The sequence below is a fragment of the Motacilla alba genome, chromosome 21, assembly GCF_015832195.1.
Source record: "Motacilla alba alba isolate MOTALB_02 chromosome 21, Motacilla_alba_V1.0_pri, whole genome shotgun sequence".
NCBI classification, from domain to species: domain Eukaryota; kingdom Metazoa; phylum Chordata; class Aves; order Passeriformes; family Motacillidae; genus Motacilla; species Motacilla alba.
In genome coordinates this window covers 2,701,754-2,717,361 of record NC_052036.1, presented here as the reverse complement: position 1 = coordinate 2,717,361, position 15,608 = coordinate 2,701,754, and the positions used below count along the sequence as shown (strand labels likewise).

The 15,608-nt window shown below is 43.8% G+C and overlaps 1 protein-coding gene across 10 annotated transcripts in view; it reads right to left on the bottom strand.

Annotated features, from left to right (window-relative positions):
* PLCH2 (phospholipase C eta 2) overlaps positions 1–15,608 on the bottom strand; it is a 76,317-nt gene that overhangs the window by 20,077 nt on the left and 40,632 nt on the right. For 8 of the 10 annotated variants that reach the window (XM_038159467.1, XM_038159471.1, XM_038159470.1 and 5 more), the window contains 7 exons: positions 10,769–10,915; positions 9,697–9,940; positions 9,056–9,185; positions 7,876–8,046; positions 5,979–6,072; positions 2,357–2,560; positions 1,176–1,296 (listed from right to left, as the gene is read on the bottom strand). In XM_038159467.1, coding sequence (XP_038015395.1) covers positions 1,176–1,296; positions 2,357–2,560; positions 5,979–6,072; positions 7,876–8,046; positions 9,056–9,185; positions 9,697–9,940; positions 10,769–10,915 — 1,111 coding nt within the window. Of the gene's footprint in view, positions 1–1,175; positions 1,297–2,356; positions 2,561–5,978; positions 6,073–7,875; positions 8,047–9,055; positions 9,187–9,696; positions 9,941–10,768; positions 10,916–11,411; positions 13,354–15,608 lie in introns of those variants that run through there. The other 2 variants (XM_038159472.1, XM_038159473.1) reach the window with 2 other exon arrangements.

The window sequence follows — 15,608 nt, the reverse complement described above, 5'->3', positions numbered from 1 at the left end:
TAACAACAGAGCAGTGTCATACAGCTAAACCTGCAGACAAAGCCTCTTCTACAAAGACAGCAAGTGTTGTTTCTAGTTTTAGTTTTACTGTTCTCATTCATTGTTGATTATCAGGCCAAGGCCAAGGAACAACAACGCCTGGTTGAAGATAAGACTTGTGGAACATCTACTCCAGTGTGGTCAGTGCCATGTAAAACCACACTGAAGATGGATTTCTCTTTGGAGATGATGCTTTTTTAAGATCAGCACAACAGCCAGTCTATAAAGGAGCTTTGCAGGATCAAACTATCAGGGATTCATTCATTAAAAATCAATTCTTTCAATCCTGACATCTGGCCTTCATTAGCTCCTCATCAGGAAAAATAAGGATTTGAGCCACACCAGGACCAAACTTTCCCAGTTGATGATGTGGTCCCAGTTACCCTTTTTGCAAAGGTTTAAAAGCTGAAGAATTTCAGAAGCACTGCCTTTGATTTGTTTACCATGACTTCAGGCAGACTGCAAAAAATCTCAGGCTCACAAGAAGTTTACCTGGTCTGAAAATTTCGTGCAAGTTTAGCTCTATTTGTAAAGGCAGATGGGCTGCTTTGAGGGAGCTACTGGAAAATTTTTACAGCGATAAAGTAATTTCTATTTAAAAAAACCCAAAGGTTGGCACACACATTTTGACTGTGTGGAGGAGGAGAACAGTAACTGCTGAGGTATATGAAATTTCCTATGAATAATACTGATTTTCTGAGCAATGTACCTGTAGGGAAAATAACCTCTTTCTGATGAGCACTCTGCTTTGTCCACAATAGGGCTACTCTCTCTTTGGATTCTTGATTCCCTGACTTGTTTCCTGTCCCTGGAGCACCCAGGTGTAACCTTGGCAGCACCAGAGTGCACATCCAGAGAGACAAAGTGGTTCAACTGCCAGCTCTTCACTAAAAACATTCACTGGCAAAACCTGTTGTTCCTCAGGTGTTGTACAAGCCTCAATAGAGCTCCACACCTCTGTGCAGAATGTTGCTACTCAGCTTTGCCTTGGTGTTTCTTTCTGAAGGATGTGAAGGATTTCCCCCAGAAAACAACTGCAAATTCTGTCTGGAATTCTGGAACAGGTGTACAAGGATGCCAGGGAACACTGCCATTCATAGCCCTGAGACTCAAAGGTTGGCAGGCTGGATACATACTCATTCTTGATGAAGGCATATTTGTTGATAGTTTCAATCACATCTTTGAAGAGGATTTTGGAAGTCAAGGTGTATCCATGGTGGACAATTGGTTCCCCGTCCGGCCCATCCCAGCAGTCAACTGTAGGACAGAAACAGTGACACCATCAGGGCAGGAACACCTGGGCCACCCTCTGTGGGGGACAATAAAACCCTGAAATTCCCTTCAGCAGCCCAGCCAGCCATGTCCCCAAAGCAGGGCACAGCTTCATTCCCACCCTGCACCTCCCTCCTCTCTGTGCTGAACATCCTTCCTGAGAAGGAACTTCCTGAACTTGGCCTCGTGCTGGGAGCAGGTGACTGTTCCCACTGTCTGAGAAAGCCCCAAGCAAAGAAACTCTTTTAAAAAGTGCTGAGGACTTTATGACAGGGAGAGAGGTGACAGAGCAGAGCATTGCTTTCATTGTGCTCCTGCTGAACCTGAAAAGGAAAGGAGAGACTCAGCCAGGCTGCTCACAGCACAGGCCAAGCCAAGATCTGCTCATCCCTAGCCCAGCCTGAATTTTCCCTGACTTTATACTTGCCTATTATCATATTTCCATGGAATGTTTTACTCCTCTGAAACACCCAGTGGCACATCCACAATCCAACCTGAGCAAACCATATTTGCCTCCTGAAAAACTGTGCAAGCACTTTGATGGTCAGAACATTAAAGATGATTATGAAAGAGGCAATGTCTCAGAAAGGCAGCACAAGAAGGGACTGCACAAAAAGGTCTCCTGGTCACTGCAGAGACTGTGACATTTCACAGAATACTCCCCTGAGCAGAAATAGCCACTTTCCTCTTAGGTGTGGCAGGAACTCTGCCGTATTTGCCAGTCTGGTTGTCACACATTGGCTAGGCAGGAGAAGCACCAGTGCATTCTGCCCAACATCAGCACCCTCTCTACAACAGGACTTTTACAGTTTTTTCCTCACTACCAACACCACCACTCCTCAAATGTCTGTCTTATTTCCATGCTCAAGAAGATTTGTCCATTCTATCACAACATTATTTTGTGGTTCTTTATGAAAGGAAACACCATTTCCCCAGGCTTTTTCCTCTCCCCAGTTATCATGCCTTCTGCAGAAGTCACAAATCTTTCTTCAGAGAGGAGAAACCAGACTACAGAGCCCACTGACAGCTCCTTTTTGCTCTTTACCTTCCACACAGCGACAGCCAGACTGTAGCACCCATGCATACATGTCCACCCTGGACTGGGACATCAGCTGATCTCCCATGAGGTAGGTGTTGTGTGAAGAGGTAATGAAATAGTGACTCAGAGGGTAGCTCATGTCCTGGTTCACTTGGTAATGTTCTGGGTTGAAGATGTCCCCCGATGGACTCCTCATGTAATTGGTGAAACCTGTCAAGAAACAACACTGTAAATAATACAGTTTCATCCTTTTTTGTTGCTTTTGTTGTAGCCTTCCTAAAACCAGCCTAAAATGCACCCCTATATTCACCAGCACATTTAAGATAAAGAAATAGCTACACCCAATACACTACACCCAAACTGTCACCATGACCAAGTGCAATTATTGCTTTTCTCATTGCTTTGTACATTTTCCTGCTCTGCCTTTCCTGAGAAAAATATGTCTATTTAATCCAAACCTTTAATCCAAACAATCCAAAACTTGTGCCAAAAGATTCTGCTAGGACATTGGGTCACATGGCATATAAAAGCCTCCAGAGATCTGCAGTCATATCCTGGAGTTGCTCCTCAGTGAAATCTTGTAACTACAGTATTGGGCTGCATAGAGACAGTTTTTGATGGTCCAACAGGAGATCCTTCCTCTTCTCTTTCAGTATTTCCCAAAAAACCACCAAAATAATGACAGCACACACTGGCTTGTACAAGCTACACTCTCTGATTTGGATATGACACCACCAGCCTGCCTGTGGAGTGGGGAGCTCTGCAGTACTGCACTCCTGTCACTTCAGAGACTAAAGTTCACTCCAGAATTGACACTGAAGTATCAATTATCTGTGAGGCTTTCAGTGATGCTACCAGAAGGATTTCTTTTCCAGAGCAGCGGGATGCTTGTAAATCCTGCAGACATCATCACCTGGGCCCTCTGTGTATTGCAATCACTATCCTTGTTCAGAAGCAAAGTTTTAGCAAGTTATGATTAAATCTTTGTGTGAAATCGCTGCTCTCAGACCTCCAGCAGACATTTGTGCACATATCACAGCCACTTTCACAATTCAGACTGACACGAAACACTGTAACTTCCACTTCAAATCTCCCCCAAAGGTTTTTCTTTCACCACCAAGGAGAGACTCAGACTCCCATTCACACCCTGGCTTTGCTGACAATGATGATGCCTTTGGTCAGTAGGTTTCTGCTTCAAGACTTCTAATTCTCCTGACATTTCACTCATTCCATAAATGAATCAGTGCCCATGTAAAAATCCTGCCGGGCTTCCAAAGGTTTTAACACACTTCGACTGTGACAAGAGAAAATGTCACCTTTATGATGGTCCTTCTAGGCTACACATTTGGTGTTGATGAAAGTTTTATTAAAGGAAAAGAGCTGATAAACACAAATAGCAGCCAAAACATTTTGAACAACACACTGGGACACAGTGCCAGGGAATTCAACTCAGCCCAGCTGAATATTGAAGTCTCTTGGAGCACACACCATGATCAATGAGCAAATCAGTGATGGAGGCAGGGTGAAAACAAAAGATGAACCAAGGCAGAGCAGCCACTGTGGAAAATGGATAGAGCACAGAGTGTGTCAGCAAACACACAGCCAGCCACTGGTGGCAGGTAATCAGTTCTTCCTGCAAACCAATCAGCTGCTGCAAGATTAATTCCACCCAGCACTGGGAGGGCAGCTGCTGCAACACCACCATGGTTTGCTTTAAGCTCTTGTTAAAATACGATGGCATGATGGTTGCAATGAGTTCACACTAACTGCATTTATCAGTCCTACAAGGAAGAAACCGGAATGGAGGAAGGTGCTGTCAGCAGTGAGTCCCCCAGGACTGCAGTGGTCACGCTCAGGGAAGGTGCACTGGCACGCTGTCACTTTGATCAGCAGACAAAGGTAAAGGGTTTCTTTAGGGACTGTGAAAGAGCCCATTGTCACACGCCAGTCCAAGGTGCTCCACGACAAAAGCCAGCACAGCTGAGGACAGGCACGTGAATGAGTAGGAAAGGACAAAGAACACTGTTCAGTTTTTTCACTACTATTGAGGTGCAGCCAAGTGTGGGCAGGATGCTCCTGCCTGGGCTGTACCAATGTGAGGAATGAACAGGCAGCTTCAGCTTCCACGGCTGCTGCATTTCTGTCCCCAGGGCAGCACTGGACTTGTTTTCTGGGAGACAGGAGGCATCTAAAGTCTCAACTCCACACAGACAAGAGAGAAATAACTCCTCTATGTGTGTGTGCACACCCATGTTCATACATGATGTACATGCAGACACAGGTTTAGGATTTTTAAGCAGCTCTTCCTCCTTTGTCAGCACCAGCCCAGCAGTGAGCCCCTGTCAGCTCCTCAGTCACCTCTGGATGTTACCAGAAATGTCCTGCATTTATTAACCTCTAGATTAGGTCTGTTCTGTTCTGCTGCACTTGCAGCAAGTTACTGGAGGGGTTAAGGTCACAAAGCTTTTTCCAGTTGTCTCCAAAGGACCTCACCTTCTCCTTCCCCCTGATCAGGAGCAGACATCAGCAGAATGTCACCATGCTGGACTCTCTCTTATTCTAACCCATAAATTCTCGAATGTTTTAGCATCCATTCTGAGGCAAAGCAATTGTAGAGATTGATAGAATTGTATAGATATGTTGTTGTTGTTGTTGTTGTTGTTTTTCTCTATGGAAACTTACAATAGTTTGAAAAGCCTACTCTTTACTTTTTTAGGTATGAGGAAAGCAAGATAATGAACTTGCTTATTCATTATTTATGTGACTGCAACTGTCTGTAAAGACCAGAAAATGAAAAGAATGTCATCTGCTCCCTCACTGGCATTAGCATAAGCTTTAAAATAAATTGAAAATTTAGTCTGGAAGTAGAACAGACCTTGACCCATCCTAAGCAACCACCTTACACACTGTACCAGAAACTACCCACTTCTTCCTGCAGGAAACCAAACAACTTCTGTTCTGCCACTTTTCAGGATGACAACACACCCACAGAAATGGACAAGACTGATTTTCTAAACATCCAAGAACTTTTGCATTTTCTAAACATCCAAGAACCTAATTCCTCAGGAATGTACTCCCTTCTTGGGGTCAGTAAGATCTGGCTGAAGATTTACTATTTAGGGGAAAGGACTTACAGTCAGCCCCCAAAATAACAGCTACCAGCCTGGTGGTACAGCATTGATGTATTTAGAGTGAAGGCTTCAGCAGCAAAGGTCAGGAAGGCAGGACCAATTTCATCTATCTTCCCACTCAGACATTAACTCTGGATCACATCACTCCTCTTATATTAAGACTTAAATGATTTCCAAAAATACCTGCAGGAATGATGCAACTAAATTCAACTATGTTTTCCAAAAGCACAAATAGAGACACCTCCAGTTCCAGCTGACTTTCAATGACTGCTGCTCCATCCTGATATGTACCTTTCAAAACTCCTCCAAAGAGAGCTGATTTTTTTTAGGTTCCTCAGTAAATGGTAGATATTTTTAAAAAAGGCAAAAAGACTGGAAACATGCTTTATACAACATGACAAAATTCTACATCTCTATATTCTGCAAGCAGCAGCAATATTCTCCTGAGCATTGAGCCAGTTCCCTTTTCCCCACAAAAGCTGCACCAGCCAGCTTACCATCAATTCCCAGGGCTCCCTCCTTCTTGTTCTCTGGGCATGGCTCAAACTTGCTGATGATTTCCAGGCAATGTTCTTTAGTCACATTTGTCATCTGTAAAAGCAGCAGAAATGCAGTGTTAACTATTAATCACAGCTTCTCTGAGCTCTCTCCATCTCCAGTCCAACAACTGGGCAGATTATCCATGGTGGGACTCAGGATTTCCAGTTCCCCAGAGGGATTCTCACTCCTGTCAATCAGTGTCAGGTCAGATCAGAAGGGGAGCTCTCTGTGAAAAGTTTCTGTGCTATTGGCAGCTGCCTGATGACAGAGTTCTGCTTTGTAGGTCAGATCTGTTGTTAGGCATCACAGTGTCCAAACAGAACGAGCTTTGCCACAAACCAATGGGATTTCTTCTCTTGTAGGATTAGAAGATTAGTTTGCATTATCAAAGGGTTTTTTACTTTAAAATAAAACAAGAAAATGGCTCATCTTTATGCAGCAGACAGAAAAATCTGTTAGTAGCAGGGAAACAGAGAAACAGGACATAATGTTCTCAGAAAATCTGCTAACTTCAAGGTTGTTTTGCATTCTCAACTGAAAAAGAAAAGAGTACAAAGGGAAATATATGTCTGTAAATGTTGTCATTCATGAAACCAGGGATATTAATGTTGAGCTGTAACTTTTTTTACATAACGTTTTAATAACTTACTTTTAACACAATTAATACTCCTGCTATTAACTGTTGATGTATTCTCTATTGTCCTGATATTATTTAACATTCCTGTCCTGAATTGTCCAGCAAATCCTTTCTATTAGATGTTGTACGTGAAAACAGCCCTTGTCATCAGAGTGCAATAAAGTGACCATCAATTTGGCAACACAGAATCTTTGCCTGGGGGAAAATGAAACCACCAGCACATCTGCTACAAGATCAATGCCTTTTCTGGGGGTAATTTAAAACCTAAGAAATAAAAGTAAAAGAAGAAGACAAAACCTTCTAACTCTGGATTTGAACATTGATGATATTGGGTTCAAAAGATGAAGCTCTGGAACGCCAGGTTTTCCTGGAATGGAGTAAAGGTGTTTTCCCTGTCCATGTTGTATGAGAAAGGGTGGCAAGGGAGAGAAGCCCCCCAGGCAGGATTTGGCCATGTCAGTAATTAGCTGAGTTGATTTCTGTCCTGTGGTGAGTGTTCATTTTCCCCTCACCATCTGGAGGATCAATTGACCAATGAAATGGAAACACACCCCACTTATCTAAGAAGATAACTGCTAGAGAGGTGGATTTTTTATTCATTCCTTTCATGGACAATGACTGAAAATCATGGACATTTCTGACTTAAGGCATGAAGCTTCAGAGGAGACCATGAGAGGAAAAGGGCAAAGATAAGTCAAAGGACTTGTTCCTGCAGCACTGGACTTAAATCACTCAGAGAAAATTCCTTAGGTACGACAAGGTGTTTCAAAAACTCTCCTATACATTAATCATCCTCTCAACTGCTCTTTGAAAGATAATCTCCCAGTTTACACACTGAGATAGTGTGACAAAGTAATTCAGAGTTTCACCATGGGCTGTGCACTAGATCACAAGCAGAGCCAAGAACACCAGCTTTGCTCCAAGGTACTGAATACTGGGAACAGACAGGTACTGATGGGATTTTTCAAGGGGAACACGTGAAAAAAGAAAGCAATTCTAGAGATTATATTTAGAGGCACACTAAAAGAGACTGCAGGAAAGAAAATGGTAGTGAGAGCAGGGAAATTCAATAAATAGTCCAAGATGAAAATCAAGAGACATCTGTCTCTTTTTCACATGCACAGCATCAAAGTCCCCACCCCTTTTAAAAGGGAATTCATTCCCAGGGGCAAGCAGGAAGGCATGCAGCTGGAATTCTGCTTCTGGCTTGGGCCTACCTTCTGTTCAGTCTCCAAGAAGCGTTTCAGGTCGTCTGTGTCCAGGTAGTCCTTGTGGTTGCTGTAGGTGAGCATCAGCAGGTACAGATCGCGCCGCGTCGACATCATCTTGTAGAAGGCACAGAACTCCTCAAAGTCCAGCGTGCCCTGGTTGTCATCTGTGTCAGCCTCCTGCAGCACACAGCAGCCAGACAGTCAGGAACCCAACTGCCCGCACCAATTTTAAATAAACAAACCCCTGCATGAGAGTGAAGCACTGGAATCAAATGCAGTTTGAAGTTGTGTGACGTGGCTGCTAGAACTGACTGATTTATCAGCCTTGTCACAGGAATCCCCTGCACAGCTTTGAACCTCTCCCATGGATACATCCATGCCAAAAACAACTTTGAAGGTTTTAATTGTTCCACAGGGAACCCTGCTGAAGGATTTCTTCTGTCTATGGCAATTAAGTGAAGGCAAATTCCCCTCCAACAACATGTGTGTGTCTGGCAGAATTACCCACTCCCATCTTCAGAAGATCATTGGAGCTCAAGTCATCTTGAAATTAGTTTTATATCCAGGATTTGAGAGGATATCTGTTAAATCCATGGCCATAAACTAATAAGATCTGGAAGAATACTAATTTTGCAAGTAAAGAAAAAAATCATCGGGGATTTCACATAAAGGCTTGCTGGTCCCTGCAGGGACTTTGTGATAACAAAAGCTACACATCTCTATTGTTGCTCACTAAATTGGGCCAAGGTCAGCAGAACCCAATGTCAAACAAACAGCTCTCAGCACTGCAAAAATCTGACAGATACAGAAGTTTGCATGCTGGGTATTTTACTAGTACCAGCTATCAGGATATTGGATACTTTATTTGATAATATTTGTTAGAGAGAACATAATTTGAGAAGGAAACATGATTGGGTTTCTGATCAAAAAGGTGTAGCAAAAGAGCAATCTTGGAACTGTGTGTTTTCCTGTTATGTAACACCAGAAGGTACCTGGTGTGTTGCCTTTTTCTGTGCATAACAATTTATGTGTGACGTGTTTCTGGAGCTCTTTCCAATTTACCAAATGGACTGTGTAGTATCCCTCAGTAGAGTGGAAACAAACCAGCTGCTGAAGTATTTGCAATCTCTTCTACTGGATTTCGTGTTAAATCCTTGCTTTTTCAGGAAAAAAAATAAATTCTTACCTTAAACATTTGCTTGACTTTCTGTCGGGGTAGGTTCACATTCAGTTTGTGCATGAGCTGGAGCACTTCACTAATACTCAGACTGCCATCCCCATTTTTATCTGCCTCGTCAAATGTCTGCTTCAACCACATTGAACAGGAGTTAAGGAACAGCACGGAATATTGAAGGATTTTACTGAACATCATGGATATATGATTTTTTTCACATTAGGAAACACTGCAAATGAGACTGGGAATGAAAGGTCAAGCTAATATCTAACTCTCCTTATGTTAGTTCAGTAGCAGATTCTAGGCTTGCTGTGCTCAACATGCCACATGTGCTCTATGCCTATTTGACAACACAGAAGAAAAACTTCTGAGTGAATGTCAGTGTTAAATCACCAAATTAAATGGATGGTTTTACACTGGGAGTGAGAGAAGAATGTACCTGTGTCTTTTTCAGTCCACTGCAGTCAGTCATCTCCATCTCCAGAACAATCCTCTTCAGGAATTATGTCTCTGGAAACCAGGAATACAGTGGGGACTGCTCTGAAGCTCTGAGCTTAGTGCTTACATGTAGCAAAGCAAATTCTGTAAGGAACCCTGAGCTTTTCTACAGCTCTCACTGCTGGGAAAGCTCCCAGGCAGCACAGGAAGGATATTGGTCTCTGGTCCTTTGGCGTTTGGAGAGGCTGTCCTCGTCACTGATGCCAGCCATCAGGTACTTCAGCCCTGTGATCCAGGTGCGTGCTTCCTCAGCACTGGAGGACACCAGGTCCAGGGACTCCATGTGGTCCCCGTAGTAGATGCTGAAGCAGCAGTTGGGGTCGAAGCTGCCGTCGGCGTAGCGCTGGAAGATCTCCGACTGCTTCCCCTCACACACCTCCTGGATGGAGTCGATGGAAACTGCAGGAACACAGGTGCAGCTCAGTCATGGCTGTGAGCGTGCCCAGAGACATCCCAGAGAGGGAGAGCCCAAACCTCACCCTGCAAGGCCCCCGTTCACACAGGGGGTGCCTCCGACTCATTTACAACACCCTACACCCCTACAACCTGCACGGCCAACCACAGCAGCTTCATAAATTACCCACCATAAAATCATTTACTGCCCTTTAAAGCCAAGTACAACACAGTGGAATCCTTTGAACCCTTCAGGCAAATCCCCAAGGCCTTGCCTTGGAAGAAGGTAGAGTTTTCCCCACCTAGGCTGAAAGAGAGGACTTTCCCCATGGTGCTCTGCAGCACAATTGCCAATCTAATGTAGATTGCTTCCCCCATTGGCCAGTTGACCCTGCCCACCCAATTATTCATCCCTCATTGCCCCGACAGGTTGCTGCCCTTTGCACAACCCCTGTACCCTCAGGTCACTGGCCACTGACCCCATACTTAAGTCTGTGCACAGCACATGTTTGTGTCTTTTGTCTCTGATTTCCTTTTAGTGTGCTGGAGTAAGCCTTTGCTGGAATTTATCATACAAAAGGCCCTTCTGCCTCTCCTTGCTGAGCTAGCTGTGGTGAGTGTGGTGTGTGGACTTGACTGCTTTCCCCAAATGCTTATCCAAGCAGCTTCTCCACAGGAGATGCTTATTGGGAAATAGGTAACACCATCCACCATCTAAACCCCACGCTGCGACACAGCACCTCTCATTGAGCCAGACCCTTCATTCTCCTTTGTTCACAAGAGGACAAGACCCCAGGAGGGGTCAGAGCAGGAGGTTCTGTGGCTGACACTCACTTTTGGCTTTCTCATTCTTCCGAGAGGGTCTCCAGCGAATGCAGGACCTGTGGTCATCCAAGTAGTAGAAGCGCACCAGCCCCTTGGAGCCACCTCGGAGTTTGATCATCTGTGTGCCCGCCTGCATGGAGCTCATACATCTTTCCACTGAGGAGAGCAATGAAGAGAGAGCAGTGAGCCAGAGCTTGCTTCCTTTGGGATTGCCTTTACGGGATGAAAACACGTCAAGCAGCTGCCAAATGAACAGTTCAAGTCAGAGGACAAGGGTTCCTGTAGTGTCTGGTATAAGAGGTCAGGTGTTAAGATCAAAAAGTCAGAAAGATTCTTGGTGGCTGTGGACTTACCTGTAAATGTGAAAGTTTTCATTCCCATAGGAATTTATAAGAAATTATCATATGTTGGAACCAGCACAAGGTATGTGCCTTTCTCAAGACCATCTCAAATCTGAGCTCCTACAACATGGAAACCTTGTGCTGGACACAGGGTGAAATTTCCCCTGGAAGCTGGAATCCTTGGCCAGCAAGGTCCCATTGCTTCTATGGATTAAATCACTGATCCTATAGATTTGCTTAGCAAGAACCTCACAAACTTTTCATCTCCCAAATCCCCCAAAACCACATTTTCCTAGCAGGAAGCCTCTCACCTGGGTTATACTTTGCCTCTGGGCCTCAGGACCTGTTCCATTCCTGTGGGTTTGGCAGAATCCCAGACAGAGCAGCCTTAAAAGCCACGAGTTTTGGGAGAAGCTCCCTCCAAGAGTCCGCTCTGCCTCTGCAGGGATCCTGCCCCTTCCTGGGGAGCTGCTGCCAAACCAGGGCTCTGGCACTGGAAGCCCCTGGGAGCCAGGTTGGGACCTTCTGAAATCCAGCTGCTGGAAGGACTAAGCTCAACAACTTCAATCCAACTGTGAGTGGCTGGCTCTGTCCCAGGAATAAATGCAGACTCACATTTTCTGCCAAGTCTCCCATTTATTTCCCCTGATGACAGAGCAGAGCCTGTGACCTGATTTTCCTCTGACTTTCTGCCTGATCTGTTTAAGTAAAATTAAAACTATTACTGTGTTCAACATTCTTTTTTTTTTTTTTTCAGCCCTGGAGATGAGAAGTGAAAATTACTGCTGAGATTCTGGATTGAAGAATGAAAAATAATACATGCAATGCACATTCTAATTCAGAAATAAATGCAAGGAGATTCTGAGGTCAGCTTTCTTTTATCAATCTTCTGCCATCAAGATTAAAGATGAAACAGTGTCCAGATGAAAACACTGATTCCATGTGTTCCAAAATGCATCAACACCAACACAACTCCTTGGGGTGTTCAAGTCCACCTCTCAGGCGACAGCAAAAGCAAGGTAAGTAAAAAGAAATGGGGAAAAGCTTTGATGTCCCTGTGCTTTAGAGCTCATGTTCAGATAAAGTCAATTAATTCACTCTGGAAAAGGTTCAGCAAAATAGATTCATTTGAAAGCAGACCTCTATGGTACAAGAAAATTTTAATTTGAAGGCACAATTCTGTTGAGTTCATTGTCCATGTTAATAAAATATTCATGGAGAGAAGGTGTGAAATTGAGAGCAAGATAATCCCTTGTGTAACATTTTACTTCTTAAAGCTGGACCCTTGTGTTCAGTCACAGAGGCCTTTAGAGAAAATCAATATTCAGCAGGTATCACCATAAAGGCAAGAGCTGTGCCAGAAACATCCACTGCAACATCAGATCCAAACTCAGCCCAGCTCTCTCCCAGACACTCAATCTTTTCAATATCTGCTTTCATTCTGATTCAGAAGAAGATAAATATTTATCAGATTTACTGAAATAATAATTATGGGAAGCTTGAACTTATTTTCATTTCACAAGGCTCACAGGGTTTTTGGGAAAAAAAAAATCAGTCAAAATAGCTAATAAAGGAACTTCTCTGAACACTAATCACACACACTTCAAAATCCCATTAAAGTTCCAAGTTCCTCTTGGGGAATTATAGCAGTAAATAATCTTATTGGAAGGAATCAGAAGAGTAGAAATGGGAAAAGTATCAAAGATCACACCTGTTACAAAGCAGAACATAAGAAGTACCAAAATGAAACCACACTTTCTGCAACACACATCTACTTTGCTTTTGCATGAAGTAGGAACATGTTCCCTGCTGTTAAAATTTTAATAAGCATCCTTGGATTGCTTTTTCCGTGCTGCTGTTTATTTTGTTGCAGGATTTCTCCCCCAAAGCCACCCTGAGCACCTCACAGCTGCCTGCTGCAGTTCCAGCTCATCTGGACTGAGCTTGGGTGATCCATGGCCATCCCCAATATTTCAGTGTTGCCTTCTCTTTGGGGCTGGTGGCACAGGGAAAGGAGGGCACAAGAAATCCCTCCTTTCCTGTGTGAGAGCAGCTTTGTTGATCCTGGCAGTGCAGTGGGAAGGAAAACCCCAAAGGGAATGCAGAGGTGTTTGCTGGGGGCACCAAGCAGGGGCCAGGACATGGAGCAGGGACACCTCCACACCTGTCCCTGTGTGTGGCACTGTCACACCCCCCCCTCCCTTGTGGGACTAAAGTTTAGAGCATTACAGAGACTGCAAGAAAGAAAAAAAAAAAAAGAAATCCTAGTGGTACTTATATCAAAGAGAAAATGATATGTTTTTTTCCCTGAAGTCTTTCACAGCATGTAAGTGAAAAGAGCACACTGCTGAGAAGTAGAACTGCTTCTCCTTGCCATTGTTCACATTCCTTCTTTAAGGATTCATTCCTACCCTTCAGATAAAAATCCCCCAGTCTTGCAATGAATCAGGTTTTTCAAGAAATGGCTCTTAACTATCTTCAATTAAGGCTGAATTACAGCTTTTCTGTTTTTCACTTCATTAGTTCCTTTTTTTTTCAGAATTCAGCTTATGTTCAGCTCTCTTCTGATCTAATGAGTTGCCTCAATTTGCATCTGAACAAAAAAAAAAAATTGTGGAGAGAAGATGGATCTCTGTACACCGCAGCACAGAGCACTGTCAGAGCAGAGCAGAGCAGGGAATAGAAACGTGGAACACCCAGTTCCACACCGGCCTGATGCAGCAAAAAGACTCACAGTGATTTCTCATGCTTCTTACTAACATTTATATTTACTACACAAAGTGTTAAAGTAACAATAAATAGCAAAACTACACAAAGCATAAACCCTACCATTTGTCCTGAAACAAGGGGGGAAAAGGAGACTAATATCATTCCTATTGTTAGCAAGATGTTCTAGTGTCTGCAAATTAATTATTTATGGTTCAGTAGCATTATTGTCTTTTAGGAGTCTCTGAGTTTGATATAAATATGTGAAGGAGTGGGAGTATTTTAGCATGTGGGGATGAAAAGAAGTCAGGAGATTGAGTCATTGAGTATTTTTGTACATGGACCAGCTTTGTCAAAAGATTCCCATCCCTGGGCTCAAGGCAGCCCCAGGTTGTGTCACACACCTTTGCCCCAGGTTGTGTCACACACCTTTGCCCCAGGCAGGCTCAGGGACAGTGAGCAGGGAGCATCAAACCCCTCTGCTGAGTTCTGCCCCAAGAACAGATCCTGGAGGGATGAATCCTAATTGCCTCACACCGACCACCCTCCTGAACAACATCAGGAGAGGAGAACAGATTCCAGCAGCTTCTTTCTCTCCAGGGCCTCCAGGAGATGTTTGTGAGCCCAGAGAAACCCCCCAGTACACGTGCACCAGAAGGGCAAGAAAATATCCCCTTAAAATATCACCAAACCAAAACAGCTTTCCCACACACAAACAGAGGACTCCCACACTTGTCACACATTCAGCACTGCCAATCCATTGAAGACATAATGACTGCCCCCTTTTTTTTAGTCTCACTGGAAATGGTTTCACAGCTATAAGTGGCTCATCAATACACAAACCAAAGAGCTGACTGGCTGCAACTATTCCTGCCAGGAATATCACTTTCTTTCTAGACAGGAGGCATAGAATCTTTTTAAAAATCAATATATCAATACATTGATATGTAAAATATGTAATGTATCCAAGTACATGATACATCCAGCAGAGTGTGTTGGGAATTCTGTCCAGCTGAACAGTCCAGGAGATATTTTGCCAGTCCTGCCTAAGAACTGGCTGTGGTGCTCCTGGCCCAGGCACACCAGGCTCACTCACATCACTACACTGGATCCAGTTAAAAACCAGGTCACATCCAAACTCATCAATCTTCATTTGTTTCATTCTGCATCCCTCCACCTAATGAACAGGTCCTTCTCACCTTTTAAACCAACCATCTTATTCCCAGCACAGCTTTCTCCCCCTTGTTGGCTCTCAGTGGCTCAAGCTTCACTGAATTCCAGGATTTCTACTGTTCTGCTCATTGGCCAAAAAAAATCTAGAAGTGTCTTTGGAAAAGAACATTTCTCTATAACTCTGCCGGCAATGGTTGGGACAGTGTTTACTGTGTACAAGAGATGATGGAAGACTGAACCCATCCTTAAAGCACACCACCCCTAATAAATGAGGTGTTAATGGGAGAAGAGGAGTTCTTAATTAATCCTGTGGAAATTAGGGGCTTGATTTGAGGTCAGGCTGTCAGCTCTCCATCCCTCCATCAGCCACCTGCGTCCAGGGAAATGCAGAAGCAGAGTAGGATGGTGTTTCTCCTCTACAAAAATTCCCAGTACTTGCAGAGTTATCTATGTGTCCAAATTTCTTGCTAAAAAAATCTTTGATCGATGAAGCTGACGGACAAATCGGACAAAAGAGTGCTCCAAGGAATGGGTGGTTCTGGTCAGGCTGCAGATTTCCTCACTGGCCATGAAGAAGTGGCCCAAGAAGATTGTTAATAAAGTGCTTTTACTAGAACAGATGTTTTCTC